Raw genomic sequence first — 20597 nt, 5'->3', positions numbered from 1 at the left:
TCTCCCATTGCGGAGCACAGGCTCCGGACGCGCAGGCCCAGCAGCCATGGCTCACGGGCCCAGCCGCTCCGCGGCGTGTGGGTTCCTCCCAGACCGGGGCGTGAACCCGGTTCCCCTGCATCGGCAGGCGAACGCGCAACCACTGCACCACCAGGGAAGCCCCTAGTGACCTGATTTGTTTGTTGTTTGCTTTTGTTTTATGATTTCTTTTTACTGTATATTCTTTGCTTCCCTACAAGTCACTTTGTTTCTGTTTGCTTGCTTTGTCATATGTTTTCATACTAGATACTTTCCCTGATGTTCCATAATGTTTGGCTGCCTTTTCATATTTAAGAGGGGGTATGAGAAAGCTGATTGGAAAATTTGAGTGCATGTTTGGAGCTTGTTGACTTTGGTCTTCATTTTAGGGTGATGTCACTGAGACATTAGGCAATTCCAAGGTTGGAATTCTTTGGTCCTTCCCCTAGTACTGACCGTATTTCTAAAAGAAGGCTCAATTCTGCTATATGGCTTCCAAAATGGTGGAAGTTATGTAGGTGAAGAAAGGTAAAGGGCCTCAGTATTCACTATACAAGCATTCACTTAATGCAGTGATATTCAACTCCAACCCTAAGCTCTGTCTTATATCTCCCAGGCCAGAGGCATTTTGTTTTACTTTCTCCAGAGAATCACCACTAGTCTTCTGGGCTGGGGAGAGGACAGTCATTTGCCTGAAAAGAATAAGAAGGGGTCAGGAGCCAAACTGCTTCTCAGACAGACTTTCAACCTATTTTCCTATTTCACCTTCATTTTGTTTGCAGTGCCATCCCAGAGTCACTTGTCAGGGGTTATAGTATAAATTTTGTTGCTTCCAAGCTTTCCCTATTGTTTTTCTCAGCTTCCTTAACAATTGAGAGTCTGAGGTCTGTTACCAATTGTTCATCTGCTTTCCTGCTTTCAATGTTTAGTTGCTATTGTCTCTTCTCTCAGATATTGGTTCTTGTAGTTTTATGCTATTTTTAAATTTATTCTCATTTCATGGAATTTCAGGAGATAATGAAAATAAATGCTTATGTCCAATTCACCATCTTCAACAAAAGGGATCCTACTTCTATTTTTAGTCTCAAAGGCTTCACAGTTTTTCCTCAGCCTTCACTATAACCCTCACTTGATTTGTTTTTAAAATGCACTAGACTGTCTTAACTGACCTTCATGTTACTGGCAAGCCAGATTAATGAATGCTCTCCAGTCCTCCTGTAAATACATTATGGATGCACACTGCAGGGACCAGAAAGCTACCCTTAAGTATATCTGTACACTTCTGCTCCCACCAGTTGAGCTGTGTGTGCTTGCAGGGGTCAGTTTATTCCACTTCAAAGAAGGAGAAGCTGGAAGTAGTAGTTGATACGTTACGGGTGTGGATATATAGGAAAGACATAATGGAATGCTAATGAGCCACATCAAAAGTTAATGAATGAGTACACATAGTTTTAATTTAAAGCAAAATGTATATGCTTTGTGAGTATCATTTGTGTTATGATTCTCTGCTTTAACAGCTTCCTCAGTTAAATGAACAACTACTGCCCCAAATGTATTGGGTAACACCTTGTTTTGAAGTAACATAGACATGTCATTATATCCTATGGATCAAATGTATGATTCTGCCATGTTGCCTGCTGAATTTTCACATACTTAACAAAATAATTGTTTTTGTTTAGTTCCAGATGTTGAAGTGAAAGGAGAGAGTTCTAGCTATTATCTCTTGTTACAAGGTAATGGCAACAGAAAGTGTAAAGCCACATTGATTCACTCAGCCAACCAGATCAATGGCTCATTTGCACTCAGTTTAATTCATGAAAAGATGAAAGCAAAGACAGAAGAAACCAAATTGAGTAAGTGTTAACTTTAGGTGGAAAACAAAACATTTTTACATTTCTTTGTGTACGTACTTAACTTTTACTGAACTTATTGTCTCCAAACTCCATTTCACTTTCAGTAAATTTACTTTTATTTTAAATATTTTATAACATATTTGGACAGTTTAGAGTGCAGAGAATTAGTCCCTTATACATTATACTTAGTAAAATTTAGTAGGTCAGCCTTCAATTCCAAATCGGAAAATTTTTAGTGATTTCCACTTTAAACACGTATTATTTTTCTAGAATTTATTTCTTATTTTCACTTACTTTCTCTCAAGCGTCTCGTTCTGTTTTATTGCCCATCTTTTTATTTTTCTCTCCAAGCTCCGTGCTTTGGTTACCTATCACTGTATGACAAACTACACCAATGCAGCTTAATAATGACGATTTACTGTAATGTCTCATAGTCCTGTAGGTTGACTGGGCTCAGCTGGATGTTTCTGTTTTGAAGATCCACACGTGACTGCAGTCACACACACAGCTGGGGCTTCAATCATTTTGAAGACTTAACAGGGCTTGGTGTGTAAGATGGCTCTTTACCCACATGCGTGGTGCCTGGGTTAGGATGGCTGGAACATAGGCGAGCTGACTTCCTCTTCACGTGTCCTGTCCTGCTGGCCAACATGGGCTTCCTCACAACATCATGGTCTCTGGGGAGTCTGATTTCTTCTATGGTTGCTAACTGCTCTTAGAGCAGTTGTTCTAAGAAGCTATAAGGCTTCCTGTGACCTAGCCATTCATTGTCACTTTTACCACACCTTATTAGTTACGTGAGGCCAACCTAGATTCACTGTGGAAGGACTGCGCGGCGAATGAGTGGCAGGAAGTATGATTCGCTGGGAGGCCATCTTTGGAGACCAGCTCCCATACTCAGTCTGTGTTTTGTGTAAGAGTTTCAATAGCCAAGCAGGTGGAAGAAAAGGTGGTGGAAGGAATTCTATTCTACTACCTAAATTCTCTCAATTTAAGAAGCAGGTCAAAGTTTAAAATGCAAAATAATTTAGTACACTTATTTTCTGCTGCTCAATCATTATTATTTACTTAGAAATATGCAAGGTCAAGAAAGATGAGTAATTGACTTTTAATTATGTTGTAACACATTTCTAGAGGACTGAATATTAATTTTTGTAACAAATCATCTTTAATACTGTTTTCGTTTTTCAGGCTTTCCTCTTGACCTCTTGTCACTTCCAAATTTCTCTGGGGAGCAACTTATACAGAGAGAGAAACAGTTAGCTAATGTTCAGGCTTTGGCTTTGAAAGAATGTCTGAGTAAGTAATGATTTGTGCATTTGATTCTGGTGTAGGAATATTGACTTGTTCAGACCTAAGGCATTGTTATTTTGTCACTTTTTCTTATACACTTTGTCTTTTAGATATGATATTCATTTGTAGAACTATTTATTTATTTTGGTTACACTGAGTCTTAGTTGCGGCAGGCGGGCTCCTTAGTTGCGGCTTGCTGGCTCCTTAGTTGTGACACGTGGGTTCCTTAGTTGCAGTATGCAGGGTCCTCAGTTGTGGCATGCGGACTCTCAGTTGCGGCATGCATGCGGGAATCTAGTTGCCCGGCCAGGGATCGAACCTGGGCCCCCTGCATTGGGAGTGTGGAGTCTTAACCACTGCACCACCAGGGAAGTCCCTGTAGAGCTCTTCTTGATAGAGGTGATGTAGGGTAGAAAAGGTCTGTAACTTTTTTCCCACCAGATTCAGTATATTGCTATTGTACGTTGCTTTTAACATTTATAATAATATTTGTCCAGGAAAATTTTGTTTCTCATTATTTTTAACTGTATGCTAGAAAAGATACCTAAGTTTTATTATTCTAGTTAATGTAGTAATTTTTACAAAATTTCTCTTTATATCTTTTTGGCTATACAGGAGGATAGAGACTGCAAATAGAAGAAAATACAAATCTAGAGAAATGAATATGTTAATGTGAGCATTGATTCTTAGACTTTAATCATAACTAAGCACATTTCACATACTGAGTGAAGTTGGCATTATGGATTTTTCTTTATTCAAGAAATTGACACTTTTTTAAGGGTTGTTATTTAAGGTTTTTCCTCTGTTACTAAATGTTAACTTGGTTATCAGTCTTAACATTCTTTTTATAAATAATCATTCATTAGTACCTAATCTGGACTTATTTTAAGCTAATTGATATAGAATTTCTAAGAAACTAATTCAAATTGTGCGGCCTCATTAGTTGCATATAGAAAAAATGATTATTAAGTAGATACATTATAAAATGAAAAATATCACTCTTTTCTTGCATTTAAAAAATACCTTGGATTCAGTATTTTGTTTTATTCAATGGAAAATAATTTTAGAATACTTGGTCTTGATTATTCACATAAGAATTATCTACTTTTTCAATTGTACAAAGGTAATTGTGTAGTCTTAAACTGCTTGAACCACTTTTTTTTAACTATGAAAATGATATTAGCTCAAGGAAAATATAATTAGGAAAGGTAAATTAGTTTCAATAAAAGGTACTACATATTAACCCAAGGGAAAAAAAAGTAAAAATAAAGTTACCATATGATCCAGCAATCTGACTCTTGAGCATATATCTGGAAAAGGTGGAAACTGAAGGGGGAGAGGGAGGTCCAAGAGGGAGGGGATATAAGTACACATAGAGCTTATTCACTTCATTTTATAGCAGAAACTAACACAACACTGTAAAGCTATTTTACTAGAATAAGAAAAAAAAAAAAAGATACATGTACCCTAACGTTCATAGCAGCATTATTTACAATAGCCAAGACATGGAAGCAACCTAAATGTCCATCAGCAGATGAATGGATAAAGAGGATGTGGAATATTACTCAACAATAAAAAAGAATTAACACCATTTGCAGCAACATGGATGGACCTAGAGATTACCACTCTAAGTGAAGTAAGTCAGACAGGGAAAGAAAAATACCATATGATATCACTTACATGTGGAATCTAACAGAATGATACAAATGAACTTATTTCCAAAACAGAAAGACTCACCAACATAGAAAACAAACTTACGGTTACCAAAGAAGACCATGGGGCGGGAGGTGGGGGCAGTGGGGGGTGGATATGTTAGGAGTGTGGGTTAGCAAATATAGACTACGCTACATAAAACAGGTAAACAACAAGGCCCTGCTGTAGAGCACAGGGAGCTATATTCAGTACCTTGTAATAACCTGTAATGGAAAAGAATCTGAAAAAGAATATATACATATATATGTATATATCTGAATCACTTTGCCGTACACCTGAAACTAACAACAGTGTAAATCAACTATACGTCAATTAAAAAGAAAAAAAAAGGAAAAAAAATGCTGAAATACTAGTATTTTTGTGGATAAAACTCCTTTATTTCTAACATCTGCTAGCTTAGTGTTATTCACTTCTTGACTTTGTTCTAGCCCTGCTAAACCCCTCTTTAGGCTTTGATTCTTTGCCATAAGCCTCTGGCAGCTCTTTAAGTTCCTTCAACATCTCCCCTCTCTTTCATCGTCACCTCTCTTCCTTACCCTTCCAACCAGAAAAACTGTGAGAGTGGAAGAATGGGCAGCTATCTGAAGCTGGTGTATCTCTCCTTTGGGTAAGAAGAGCTAAGCCCAGTAAGGCCATCCCTCCTGCTTGGTTGGGAAGGGAAATATAATTAGGTTGTTGCCTAGTAGTTGCCTACAGGTGTGATTGGAAGCTCTGCTGGGGGTGGAGGGGAAGAAAGTGCTAAATAAATGCTGAAAATGTAGAAGTTACCAGCATCTGAGCTGTAACACAGGCAGCAGCTGTAAGGATGCCACAGCACTGGGCAAGGGCAAGTAGGGGGCCTGAAGTTGAAGGAAGCCTCAGAGCTAGTAGCTGCTGGAGACATCAGCTCTGGGGCTATCCATGTACTGGCCAGTTTATAATCTAGAGCATTAAATCTTGATTAAGATTAATGATCCAGTTAATCTATTTACGATGGAATTATTTGCTTAACCAATCTCACCTCTACCCAGAGAGTTAATACTGAATTGAAAATCTGGGGACAAAGACGCATCTGTTCAGATTTCATGTATCTCTAAAGACAGAGGAGAATGACAACAAAATGAAGTTTCCAATGTAAGACTATCTTAGTATCTATTTCAGTGATTTTCAAAGAAGTGAATATAAATGTAAAAGTATTTAAATCGATAGTTAATTTATACATGATGAAAACTGATATAATAGGAGCAGTTTTCTTTGGGAAGAAAATTAACATTTCAGTATCAATACAGATTGTACTTTGCTGGAAAACAAAAAGTTGTTCAAATTTTTTTTCAAAATTATCAATAAGACATGGAGTAAACTTATTCTTATCTCCTCCACTATTTATCTGAGTATACTGAATCAGAACAAGCAACTGGAAAAATCTGCATGAAAATTTACTCACATTAATGAGGTACTCTGTTTTTAAAAAAAACACAAAAATCAAATAAAATTTCTGTTAGGGTTTAATTTTTTAGAATAATTTATTTTTATTAATTTTATTCTTAAAATTTATATCTAATTTTTATTTATTTGTTTATATTTTTTATTATAGTATAGTTGCTTTACAATGTTGTGTTAGTTTATACTGTACAGCAAAGTGAATCAGCTATATGTATACATACATACCCTCTTTTTTGGATTTCTTTCTCATTTAGGTCACGACAGAACATTGAGTAGACTTCCCTGTGCTGTACAATAGGTTCTCATTAGTTATCTGTTTTATACATAGTATCAATAGTGTATATATGTCAATCCCAATCTCCCAATTCATCCCCCCACACTTCCCCCTTGGTATCCATACGTTTGCTCTTTTCATCTGTGTCACTATTTCTGCTTTGTAAATAAGATCGTCTGTACCAATTTTTTCAGATTCCACATGTATGCATTAATATACGATATTTGTTTTTCTCTTTCTGACTTACTTCACTCTGTATGACAGTCTCTAGGTCCATCCATGTCTCTACAGATAACCCAATTACGTTCCTTCTTATGGCTGAGTAATATTCCATTGTATATGTACCACATCTTCTTTATCCATTCCTCTGTTGATGGACATTCAGGTTGCTTCCATGTCCTGGCTATTGTAATAGTGTTGCAATGAACATTGGGGTCCATGTGTCTTTTCAAATTGTTTTTCTCTGGATATATGCCGAGGAGTGGGATTGCTAGATCATATGATAACTCTATTTTTAGTTTTCTAAGGAACCTCCATACTATATCTAGATATAGATATATAGATATTTAGATATAAACATTTAGAATGATATATAAATTTTATAATTTATGTTTTACCTGATCTTTGTAATTTATAAATTTTGTATGTAGAAATATTAAGTATCTTGTTTCACTGATTTTTAAAGAAAAGGTTTAAGAATGCTGAACAATTTTTAAATAAAAAACTGTTCAGTGTGATACAAAACAAATATCAAAATAGCAGTATTGTCATTTTGCTCCAGTTCTGTGGTCACTACTCTTGAGTTCCCCACATCTTTTTTAAATTTATAGAACCGAGTGCAGCCTTGATTGGTGGTCAATCTGCTGATACTTTTAGATATTTTACACTCTATTTTTCTTAGTTAAGTCCTGAGTTATTACTAGCTTTCTTAGGAACAGCATTCTTTTGTTAATTCAGTTTTAGACTTTAGTCCAGTATTTTTCTCCCAAATCTTTATCTGCCACTTGTGTTGCAAACTCACTTGTGTAGAGATTATTTTTCACCTAGGTAAATTATCCTGCTCATAACCCTATTAAACCTTATCAGTTTTCTCTCTCTATTGCCCAGTCATCAAGGTCAATAGGAAGTCATATCCTGCTCTTCAGATTGCCCGTTATTGTAATATAATTGACAGTTTTAATAAGCATAGGTCAGGTTTATTATTTAGGTATGTTTTTAGCATTAATAAAAATGTGGGGCTAATTTCTGTAGCACATTACTTATTGTGCATCTTTCAGATGAAAGCAAATCATTGACAATTTTTCATTTTAGACGGCTCCCAGAAGATGGTAAGAAAATAAAAAGCTTCAATTGAAGCTTCATCTTCACTAAGAAAATGTAATAAAAGCAGCATATTTTACAACTCTTACTTTACCATTACTAATGTTCTTGACTGCAGAAATCATGTGTTACTTATTTTGGATCAGAACTGGATTGAGCCTGGCAACATCTAGGTTGGTGAGGTGGGATTTTACAGAGGCGTCCAGCTATTCCCTTGTATTATTTATGTGCCAGCCTCACACAGTGTGATGGAATATGCTTTAATCCTCTGTATCTAAGGGCACAGCACAGTGCTTTGCAGAGAGTACATACTCAATAAATATTTGTTGAATTGAATTCTCTACAAATTTATAGTTCACTATTTTATTATAGAAGAAAATGTTATTCAGAAGTGTTATAAAAATGAAATATTTTTATAAAAGTAGTACATGGGTATAGTTAAAAATTTCCAATGCTATTGAAAAACCTAAAATGGAAAACAGCAGTGCCCTACCTTCTCCCCATCTTTCTGTCTCTGTCCACAGGCAGCTGCCCTCAGCTCTTCTGGCTGGTATTCCTTGACCTTTCCTCCAGCTTTATGAATAACATATGTATGCTGTTATTTCTTGATTTACCAGTTTTAGACATTATCTTAATGCCTAACTATGGAACTAAATACTTAGCTTTCCCACATCAACTTCCCTTTCCCTTTCCATCCTTTACAGTGAAATCATGAATTGGGGTTAAACTAATGGTTAGTTTTAACATTTCTCCCTCCCTCTCTCCCTCTTCCTTCCTTCCGTCCCTCTTCCTTCCCTCCTTCCTCCCTCCCTCCCTCCTTTCCTTTCTTTCCTTCTTTCTTTCTCTCTCTCTCTTCCTTCCTTCCTTCCCTCCTTCCTTCCTTCTCTCTCCCTCTCTTTCTTTCTTCATTCCTTGCCTTCACAGTTGCATGGAACAAGAGAAGTTTTAGTCCCACTTCCTTCTTTCCTCCCTTCCTGTCTAGCTATCCATCTACCTACCTACCTATGTACCTATCTATAAGTTTACTTCTGAGTCATGTAGTATATGATGATGCTCAACTCTCCTTTCTGGTATAATCTTTTTTTTTTTAATGGTTGATAATCACCTTATTTTTAATTTGCCTATTCTTCTGTACAGGCAAAATACTGTTATGTTTTCCCAGAGCCTCCAACATTTCTGCCACACATCTATCAATAAATTTATTGCATGTTCAAACTCAGTAGTTCCTTTTTATTTCTCATAGTTTTTTTTTTCTGGAGTGTTTCATATTTTACTGTATTTTAGACAAAATGCTTCCTTAGACCTACTGACATCTTAAGAGACTTCTCTTTCCTCTTCTCTTCTTTTGTAATCTCTTATTTTCTAGACCCCTTGTCCTCCCTTTTTCTTTGGATTCCTCTCGTTTGGTTGGAGCATATCTTGCAGTAGCTTCCTCAGTAAAAGTTCATTCATGGGGCATACATTTTTCAAGCTCTTGCACGTCTGAACGTATCTTCACTAGATTGATAATCCGTATAGACTCCCAGGTTAAAAATTGTTTACCCTTAGAATTTTGAAGACATTGTCCCATTGTCTTTTTTTTTTTCCTTTGGCCACGTGGCACAGCATGTGGGAGCCCTGACCAAGGATCACACCTGTGTCCGCTGCAGTGGAAAAATGGAGTCTTAACCACTGGACCACCAGGGAAGTCCCTATCCCATTGTGTTTTATGTTGCTGTGTTCCTGTTGACAAATCTCATACTAGTCTTATCCTTTGAAGTGGCCTATTTTTGGTTTGTTTTTACCCCTTCTAGAACTTTTACCTCCAGAAGTTTTGTCTCTGGAAGCTTTACTCTGAATCATAATGTGCGTGTTCCCCTTTCCCCCCTCTCCAATGTATTGAGCTGTGTACTTGATGAGCCATATCAACAGAAGATTCACGTTCTTAAGTCTGAAAATTTTTCTCTCTGTAATAATTTTTTCTCCCATTTTTCTTTTTTCTTTCTAGAACTCTAATTAGTTATATGTCAGCTTTTTTTGGACAGAATGCCTGCTTTTCCTTCCTGTTTCCATATTATTATCTCTTTGTTCTAGTTTCTGGGGGATGTCTTGCAGCTTTTAAAAATTTGAGCTATCGTGTGCTTAATTTTAAAAAATATTTTCTTGTTCATTGACTTCCTTTATCAGAGCATCCTGTACTTGTTTCATGAATATAGTATCTTCTCTTATTTCCATGAGAGTATTAATTATGGCAAGTTTTCTTTTGTTCCCTGGAATGTTTTTATTTCTGCTGGGCTCCTTTTTTCTTTTTGCTTGCTTTAGCCTCTCCTTTTCATCCTGGACTTTTTTTTAGCTTGGAGGGGCCTAGTAAGTAATACCTGTTTCCTCTCCTAAATTTGGAACCAATTGAGAAATAAACTTAAGAAACACACTGATGGAGATAAATTACAGATAAATTACTGAATTGAAGGATATGACTTTTTAGATCTATGGTGGGTTTTCTGCTACATATACCCAGAATTGAATTTAGCCCCTGAATGACAGCCAGAGCGGGACACCTGCAGATCAACCCTGACCGGGCAGGGCCCTCACTGCATTGCAGAGAGTATGTATCCTAAGAACTTGCTAGCTCAGATGAAAGTTGGAGAGGAAAGGTTTAATCAGAACATGCCTAGTTTCTTCTCCAGACTAGCTCAGTGAGTGATGGGAGGAAAAGGGGAGCCGAAAGCATTACTGAATCAAAGTCCTTACACGTCTAAACATAAGACCATGGAAATGCAGAGTCCCTTCTCCCCTCAGTACCTTTCTTTAGATGTCTAGTGATTTTTTTTCTGTCTGTCCTAAGTGGGAAATTTTATGTCTCACTCTAATGTAATATCTGGCAAGCTTCAAGAGTGGTGGAGTAGCTATTCAACATTTTGGTTGTGAGCTCCTGTTGTTAATTCCACTGTAATGTCAGTATCAAGCTCCTGTTGTTAATTCCACTGTAATGTCAGTATCAAGCTCTTTTCTCTGGGGGCTTTCAGTTTTTGAAAAGGAGAATCCTTTAATCTTTTCAGTGGGGCTTTTGTAGCTGCTAGCTTTCTGGCCCCAGGGTTGGAGTCTGACCTTTCAGGACATGACTCTTATTTAATCCCTTAGTTGTAACTCCAGTACCACCTTTTAGTGTTCCTGACATTCTGCAGGCTGAGACTTCTCCTTTTCCGTTTCTACCCAAAAAATGAGAGTAGAGTCATCTGGCTTGAGGGCTGGAGGCTAGATACGTCCATGTGTGTCCAGTCTTGTTTTAGCTCAGGACCTTCCTGATACCTCTGCAGGCACCCAAGTTAACCCTTCCTCTGCTCTGCAAACTCTCAGTTACCACTCGAGCATTATCTTATCTTCCAAAGTTTGTTGAAAACTGTCACTATTTATTGTTTCTTCTTTCTGTTGTCCTCTTTTATTCCTCTGTTGTGATTTTAAGTTTTGGGTGGGAGAAGAAATAGATGGAAATGGTCAAACCACCACATTTAACTGAAAGTCTTACAGGTTTTATTTTCACCTAAACACCAACATAAGGCTGTTCTTCATGCTCTGCAGTGTATTCCTGAAAACTTCCGTAAATTTGCCTTTACCGTTGGTCACCTTTTAGTGTTAACGAGTTACTCTATTTCTGTTTATCTCACATAACTGGAAATTCTACCATTACCTTCAAATGGAACTAAATTGAAAACAGGCCTACCCAGGAATGTTGATTTGCTGGAGAGATTCATTTGCTTTACTTTTGAAAATATTTCCCATAAAAGACTAGTAGATGAGCTCGCAAGGCTTTAAAATGACAGTTATATTGTTAATCATATTGATTTGTTGTCTTACAGAAAGGAGAAAGTTAGCAAAGCAGCCGGAAGTACTTTCTGTGGATGAACTCAAAAGTCTATTAATACTCACAAGGGAATGCTTTTTTGATCATTTTGATGCTATTATCCCTAAAACAAGTCTAGTAAAGACAGACAACACCTCCAATATGTTAAATGGTAAGTTTTCTGTTACTTTAAACATTAGTTCTTTTTTGTGTGTGGCATTTATGATGGTCATTTATTATTAAAACTAACAAAATGTATCAATCAAATAAAAATCTATCATAAATTTTAATAGTGATATATATTTGTATATACAAGTATGTATGTATATATAATAAGCTGTATTTTTCTTTTTTTTTTACATCTTTATTGGAGTATAATTGCTTTACAATGGTGTGTTAGTTTCTGCTTTACAACAAAGAGAATCAGTTATACATATACATATGTTCCCATCTCTCTTCCCTCTTGCGTCTCCCTCCCACCCTCCTTATCCCACCCCTCTAGGTGGTCACAGAGCACCGAGCTGATCTCCCTGTGCTATGCGGCTGCTTCCCACTAGCTATCCACCCTACGTTTGGTAGTGTATCTATGTCCATGCCACTCTCTCACTTCGTGCCAGCTTCCCTTTCCCCTTCCCTGTATCCTCAAGTCCATTCTCTAGTAGGTCTGTGTCTTTATTGCCATCTTGCCCCTAGGTTTCATCATTTAAACAGTAGAAATTCTCTGATAATTTCTTTCCTTAAGCACATTCAGTATAATTGTTTCTGAGCAGAGGGAGAAACACTTTAAGGTGATTCATTCCCCTTTTACAGCTGTTACTAAGCTGCTAGAATGGATGGGTTTCTATTAAGCTATGTTTTCATAAGATAAAAAAAAGTAGAACCTACTCAGTAAATTTAATACCGTTAAAACTACATATAATAAGACGCTCCACATTTGCCGTTGATTATAGCAGGAACGGTACCAAACTTCTACTGAGGGAGCAGGAAATCATTTCTGTGTGAACTTGCATTTCTTTCTGTTTTCCTGGTTTCCGTTCTTGGGATCAATTTGAATAGAGTGAAGCTTTTCCAGATCTAACAAAGAAGCATTTGACGATTGCCTGGCATTTTAAAAGTGCAGGATAATTTTTTTGTTTTTATTCTGTGAGAATCATTTTTATTCGTACATTAATAAGAAAATGACCAAAGAATCAAGTTAATAGTAATGTTTGTTGAGTGTTTGATGCCATGAAGGCACACAAAGAAGTAAAAATTTGGGTCCTTGGCTTTCTACAGGCTTATGATCTGTTTGGAAAACAAAATAGAAATACAGCATCTAGTGCCATGTTTAAGGGCCCAGGCTTCTGGAGATAGACTGCCAGGGTTTAAATCTCAGCTTTGTCACTTGCTAGCTGTATGTCTTTGGGCAGGTTATTTAACCTCTCCATATCTCTGTTTCCTCATGTTTCAAATGGGGATGATAATATTACCCCGTTACTAGGGTTATTATGAGGATTAACTGAGTTGATACATGTAAAACACTTAGAACACAATCAGTGCCAAAAAATTGTTACCTGTTGTTTGTATTTTCATTATCACTGTTGTTAATATCAGTACCAAAGTTAAATAGTAGTAATCTTAAAGATGTTGGAGACAGTATAAGGTTACTTGTAAGTGCAAGGTATGTTCAGTAAGTGAGAGAGCATGGCTTCTTGGTTACAGCATGGGCTCCGGAGCAATACTAACAAGGCTGAATCCCAGCTCTGTACCTTACTCCTGTCCTTTAAATCATCTCTAGATTACTTATAATACCTAATACAATGTAAATAGTTATAAATACAATGTAAATGCCATGTAAATAGTTGCCAGCACACACCAAATTCAAGTTTTGCCTTTTGGAACTTGCTGGAATTTTTTTTCGCCCAAATATTTTTTATCCATGGTTGCTTGAATCTGTGGATGCGGAACTCGTGGATACAGAGGGTCAACTGTACACCTACATGCAAATTACAGCAAAAGAAGCAACAAGGTCAATTATATTTCGTATTCTGACCCATTATTTGCAACCACGCACACTAGGAGTTATTAGCAATTGTTAGGGTTATCGATCTGTTTTTTTGTGTGTGTGTGTGAAAACTCTAGCATGTGTAACAAATGAGAGTCAGCATACCATTTTATTTACTCATTGCCATAACTTGCTAAAGACTTTCATAATGCCAAATGTGATATCTGAACTCAAAAAACAGGGTCCTTTACCTGGGACTGTTGGGGCACATAAACACTGCATAAATGACTTTTCTGGATAAGGCTATAAGATCACAATTTTCTTATTTCAAATACTTTAATAAGAATCTTCTAGTGTATGTTTATAATTCTTGCCTTATTAATAAACACAATCTACCAATTATAACCTTTTCTTGGTGATTCATTCATATTTTGAAATGTAAGGCTATCGTGGCCTGTATTCATTAGCCACATATTGTTATCTGAAATATTACTTTCCTTTTTGTTTGCTGTGATTTGTGATTTTGTAGGTCAGTTTTGAGTCCTTACTTCCCTTTTGTATCACTTCCGTTTCTTTGTTTCTCCTGTAAAGTAAAACACTGTTTAAAAATGAAGCGGTAGGGCTTCCCCAGTGGTCCAGTGGCTAAGACTCTGTGCTCCCAATGCGGGGGGCCTGGGTTCGATCCCAGGTCAGGGAACTAGATCCCAAATGCCACAACTAAGAGTTTGCATGCTGCAAATAAAGATCCCGCATGCTGCAACTGAGACCCAGTGCAGCCAAATAAATAAATATTTTTAAAAAATAAATATAAATAAATAAAATGAAGCAGTGTATTTGGTTTCTCAGAGGCTCCTTTTGTGCTTTTTGGTTGTCAGCATGGCCCAGTGTCCTGCTTGCCACATAAATAAAATACTGTATTTCATTTTATTGTAAGAATTATATTAAGTTATTCCCCAAAAGACATGATACACATGAATGTTTGTCTATCCGTTCCTTAACATTTAGCCTGTGTCACTTATATTTATGTAGATTGTGTAGTCAAAGTTAATAATTAATTATATTGTAATATTTAGGAATAATGAATGTTAACTTTTATTTAAAATGGCTTGTATTCTTTTTTTTTTTTTTTTGCGTAAAATGGCTTGTATTCTTTTGTGAACACAGCCTGTAACTGTTCAGAACGGCTAATGATTTTTTTCTTTATACTTTTTTTGAAGAGCCATGCCAACATTATAAAGTAGATTATTTCATCATAAAGCTCATTATTCTATAAAATAGTATTTCACCACCCTTATTAAGAAATGGGAAGTGCTATATTTGGATGGTGTTTGGTTGGGGCAGTCCAGTATAGGCATTAAAAATATTTTAAGCTATTTGACTAAATAGTTTAATAAGTAAAGAAAAAATAGTATGCAGTTGGCTTCTGTTTTCCTTTATGATTAAATTTTTTCTTTTTTGTTCAAAAATTTCTTACCAAATCATTATCACTTTGTAAGACCCCAAAGTATAGAATGGGTATTTTTGTCAGGGTTGATGGTTAGTCAAATAGCTAATGTCCAGTAATTTTCAGTCAATTTATTAGTGTGTAATAGTTCAAACAATTTAAAACACCAGATAGTTTTTGAATCCAAAAAGTAGTACAGTTAGTAATTTTGCCAGTGTTAAAACAGTTGGGATGTACTCATAATTTATAATGAGAATGGAAGGTGTCCCTGTATGTTTTTGATGAGAATTGCATTTATCAGCAATCTCAGTGTTATAAGCACACCCTTACATATAATATTTTATTAGTAGTAAAATAACATTTAACGTTAGCGATTTACTTGAAAGTGTGTATGTTAAGGCATCTTACACTAATACATAACGAGAATTATTTCTAAAATAACCTTTACCTGGAAACATCATAAGTTATTTGTGGTATTACTGTACTTTTGAGAATGAGGTAATCTCTTTTTTTTTTTAAGATTCTCACTTTTTTTTTAATATAAATTTATTTATTTATTTTTTGGCCGCGTTTGATTTTCGTTGCTGCGCACAGGCTTTCTCTAGTTGCAGCAAATGGGGGCTACTCTTCGTTGCGGTGTGTGGGCTTCTCATTGCAGTGGCTTCTCTTGTTGCGGAGCACAGTCTCTAGGCACACGGGCTTCAGTAGTTGTGGCTCGCGGGCTCAAAAGCACAGGCTCAGTAGTTGTGGCGCACAGGCTCTAGAGCGCAAGCTCAGTAGTTGTGGCGCACGGGCTTAGTTGTTCTGCAGCATGTGGGATCTTCCTGGACCAGGGCTCGAACCTGTGTTCCCTGCATTGGCAGGCAGATTCTTAACCACTGTGCCACAAGGGAAGTCCGGTAATCTCTTTTAAAGATATGAATTTCTCAGGATACTGGTGATAATTCCTCTGTAGTATGGAAATCACATAATATGTCCAGTATATTCTCTACAGAGTTGTCTCCTTTCCATTTAGAACTAATTTCACAAAAATAACAAAGTTATGCTTTCATCCCATATGAGTTTTTACAGTGCTAATTCATCTTCTGAATTCTAGCTCATAACTTTTATTATGAGGAGATAGTAAAATAAAGCTTAATACTGATTTTTTTTCATTTCCAAAAAACTTTTCTATGGTATTTTGCACAGTTCAGGCCATCAGAGATATTCTTAATAAATGCCTGAGGTAAGTACTGTACAATTAATCCAATTTGCCTTTATACACATGCACATGTGCGCACACACACACACACGATGTGTGTATGTATCTACGTACATTTTTATATAGCAAAATTCAGTATGTTAATACCTTTCAGTACTTACATATTTCTCTTCAGATTCCAATCCAGTGGAACCTATTTCTTCAAGTCTAGTGGAAACCAATCCTCTGGAGTGGCCAGAAAGGCATGTTCTTCAAAATTTGGAAACTTTTGAAAAAGCTAAACAAAAAATGAGGTAATATTTAAATAGCTCAGTATTTTTTAATGACTTTAAAAATCTTAATCCTTGTATTTATGAGATATTAGTAGTTTATGGTTTTATTATAAAAGAAATATATGCTTACTATAAATCCATAGGTAGATAGATAGAGCACTACAGAGTAGTGTGTCCAGGAAATGCTCTTTTTCTTCTACCTTCTACTGGTACTTTCTAGGTGTACATAATCACAGTTAACATCTTAGTGGATGGCTTTCCAGACCGTCTTCCATAGATATACACAGGTATATGAATATGTAAGAAAAATTTAAACAATACAGGAACATGTAAAATGAAGTAAAAGTACTCTTCTTCTTTGAGCTATTTTAAACTCTTCCTGTTTTACATTTTTATGTTTGTATAGTATCTATTAACTATCTCTAAGAGGCAGAGTTTATTTTTGATTTGTTTTTGGTTCAATACATAGTTGGCACTCAGTACATAATTGTTGAGTGGTAGAATAATGGAATAAAGAGAAGGAATTTGGCTCTCTTGCATTGCCCTCCTCCAACTCACTTCCCCCAAATCACATTTTTAATCTTTAGATCCTCTGCTGATAACATTTATGACTTGCTGTGACTTGCTATAACAACATTTTGTTCATAGACGTCAACAAATTTATTGAGTACCAACTACGTGTCAGGCTCTCCTCTTAGAGGAGTAACCAGACCAGTAAATATAATACTTATGAATTACTCTATGTGTAATGAATGAAACAAAGGGACTGAAGGAGAGTAATTTTACTTGCTGTGGGTGTGGAGAGATGAGGTGGATGGTCAGGGATGGCTCCCTGAGGAGGTTACATTGGAGCTGAGACCTAATGGATAAATGGGTGAAGCACATTCAGTCACACAGGACCTTATAGGTTTTCATACAGACTCTGGATTATATTTTAAGTGCATTGGTAAGCTTTTGATGGATTTTATACCAAAGGGTGACGTGATCTGATTTTGCAAAATAACTTTTACTCTTTCGTGGCGAATAGATTGTAGGAGGAGGATACTAGGAACAGACAGATCAGTCGGGTGGCTTTTTCTGTAGGCTGAGAGATAACTTTGATTTCTAACTAGAGTAGTAGTGGAGAACAAGTTTGGGATATATTTTGGTGCTTAGCTGGAATAAAACCTTCCTGTGATGGACTGGTTGTGGAGGAGAGGGAAAGAGAGGCATCCAAGACAGTTTAGATTTCTGGCTTGAACAGCATGTGAGTGGTGTTCTCACTTATAGTTTGGGAAAGATTGGTGAGAAGTTGGAGTAAGGACAGATTTGGGGAGAAAAATCGAGAGTTCTGCTTTAAGGATGCTAAGTTTGCTCCATGGCTTATGCAAGTGGACATGTTAAGTGGATCGGAGGAGAAATCTGGAAGTCAGTTTGGAGTTATCATTAAAAGGGTTTTTTTAAATACATGCTAATGGATGAGATCACTTGGTGAGACCACGTAGAAAAAGGAAAGAGGGCTTAAGACCATTCCTTGAAGGTCTCTAACGTTTATAGGTCAGGAGGAAAATGACAATCTAGAAAGAAGATTGAGAACAGGACAGGTTACCCATAAAAGAACTTGCATTTCTTGCCCGTGATTATTTTTGTCTAAATGTCTATTTATTTGTTTTTATTTTTGTTTGTATTGGGTCTTTGTTGCTGTGCATGGGCTTTCTCTAGTTGTGGTGAGCGGGGGTACTCTTCGCTGTGGTGCACGGGCTTCTCATTGTCGTGACTTCTCTTGTTGCAGAGCACACGCTCTGGGCGCAGGGGCTTCAGTAGTCGCGGCACGTGGGTTCTAGAGCACAGGCTCAGTAGTTGTGGCTCGTGGGCTCCAGAGCGCAGGCTCAGTAGTTGTGGCGCACGGGCTTAGTTGCTCCGCGGCATGTGGGCTCTTCCGGGACCAGGGCTCGAACCCATGTCCCCTGCATTGGCAGGCAGATTCTTAACCACTGAGCCACCAGGAAAGCCCACCCGTGAATTTTAGATTGTATATTTTAACTTTCCATTGTGAAAGGGGAGGAAATTAACATCCCTACTTCTCTTCACCTTTTAGCCTTCTTCTTCCTCTGGCACCTTATGTTATTTGCAATAGACAATTTTTTTTTTTTTTCTTGAAGTCATTTTTCTTGCACCTCTCTGACTTGCTACTCTGATTTGGACTGACCCTTTCTACCTGCACAACTGTTATCCTGGTATTTCTTTTGAATACATTTCTAAATTAGAACTGCATTTTCCTGGATCTTGTATCTTAATGAGAAGTCTGATGCAACATGGATTTTTGTTCCTTAATAGGTATTTTACCCTGTCTGGAACTTTTAGAATTTTCTATTTTCCATAATGTTCTGAAATTACATGAGGCCATCATGGTGTGAACTATTTTGGTCTCAAGCCTTTTGTCTTTTTTTCAGCTCTGGGAGAAGCGAGAATTCTACCATTGAACCACCAATGCCTTACGGCTCTGGGAAATATTCTTCTATTATTTCTTTAATAGTATTCTTCCTTCTGTTTTCTTTTTTTTTCTTTCTTCTCTGTAATATCTGTTTTAACTAATTTTAGATGTCCTGGATTGATTTTTCATTCAAATTTGATTCTTCTCTCAATAATTCATCTCTTCATCTTTTCTGCTCTACATTCTGAGATATTTCCTTGACCTTTACTTTCATCTTTTCTATTAAATTTTTGGCAACCATTTTTTAAATTCCTAATAATTCTTTTTTGTTATCGACCCTATTTTTTTAATAGCTACCTGTTCTTTTATTTATTTATTTATTTTTTGCGTTACGCAGGCCTCTCACTGTTGTGGTTTCTCCCGCTGCGGAGCACAGGCTCCGGACGCACAGGCCCAGCAGCTGTGGCTCATGGTCCCAGCCGCTCCGCGGCATGTGGGATCTTCCCGGACTGGGGCACGAACCCGTGTCCTCTGCATCGGCAGGTGGACTCTCAACCACTGCGCCACCAGGGAAGCCCTACCTGTTCTTTTAATAATGAGAATTGAGAAGATAGTATAAGGATATTAATTGGAATTTTCTTTTAACTTGTTTTATCTGTTCCTTAAATGATTCTTTCAGTCTGTTTTATTTGCTCCTCTGGTGTTTTTCTCTTAGGTGTAGTTCTTTAGTGTCTGGTGGCCCTTGATTGTTCATAGCTAAGAATTTAGTACTAGGCTACGTTATATTGGTAGTTGCATACATTTTCTCTCTATGTGTGTAGTCCTGTTCCCTACCTGCTCACACCTGAATTAATGCTGGGGGAGGGGAGATATAGGGCCCCCGGGGGTATCAAAAGGCAGGTAGCTTTGGTCCTTTACCCATAACTAAAATAAGAGGGCTTTATTCTGGGGGCTCCACCACTAACAGTAGGACAGGCACATAGTTCTGGATTTCATAGTTTCGGTTTTTGACTCGGAGGTAAAAGCATGGGGATAAGATGTGGTGTGGGAGGGTCGTATTAGAACAAGAGTTCTAGTAGAGTTCTGAAAATATGTCACCTGATTTCTGCCCATCGCCACTCCGAGCTCAAGTTTAGAGTCCCTCTGTGGCTTTGTGGGATGGAAGAAAGAAGACATGTTCTACCTTTTTTGTAGGTTTCTCTCTAATTCTTGTTGAGGCTCTTGTTCTAGTTTATTCCTGAAATTCATTGAACTCTTTGGTCCACTGTTTTTCCTTCTTCCTTTTTTCAACCCTATTATAGACTTAGTCCCAGTACTTCAACACTGTGATTTTTATTTGTTTGAGTGGAAAGGTTAATGTGTATGTTTAATCCACCATCTTGAACTAGAAGAAGCTTGCTTGTCATTTAAGTCTAGCTCAAATAGCACCTTTCTCTTAAGAGTTTTATAAATGATGCAGTTAAAAAACTGTGTTATTACTTCTTTCATGAAACTTATTTTATTGTACCTTTTCTACCTCATTCTACATTGGTGTATTTATCTCTTTTCACTCTCCTCACCTTCTTTCTCC

The 20597-nt window shown here is 37.0% G+C and overlaps 1 protein-coding gene across 1 annotated transcript in view; it reads left to right on the top strand.

The window, feature by feature from the left end:
- The window catches only part of MTBP (MDM2 binding protein), an 85936-nt gene that overhangs the window by 39801 nt on the left and 25538 nt on the right, over nucleotides 1–20597 (top strand). Inside the window, exons 12-15 of the mRNA XM_007119600.4 lie at nucleotides 1698–1871; nucleotides 3063–3170; nucleotides 11730–11885; nucleotides 16518–16635. Coding sequence (XP_007119662.2) covers nucleotides 1698–1871; nucleotides 3063–3170; nucleotides 11730–11885; nucleotides 16518–16635 — 556 coding nt within the window. The remainder of the gene's footprint in view (nucleotides 1–1697; nucleotides 1872–3062; nucleotides 3171–11729; nucleotides 11886–16517; nucleotides 16636–20597) is intronic.

The sequence above is a fragment of the Physeter macrocephalus genome, chromosome 15 (assembly GCF_002837175.3).
Source record: "Physeter macrocephalus isolate SW-GA chromosome 15, ASM283717v5, whole genome shotgun sequence".
Classification (NCBI taxonomy): Eukaryota; Metazoa; Chordata; class Mammalia; order Artiodactyla; family Physeteridae; genus Physeter; species Physeter macrocephalus.
Note: the sequence above shows the minus strand (reverse complement) of the source record. Positions and strands in the feature narration are given on the sequence as shown.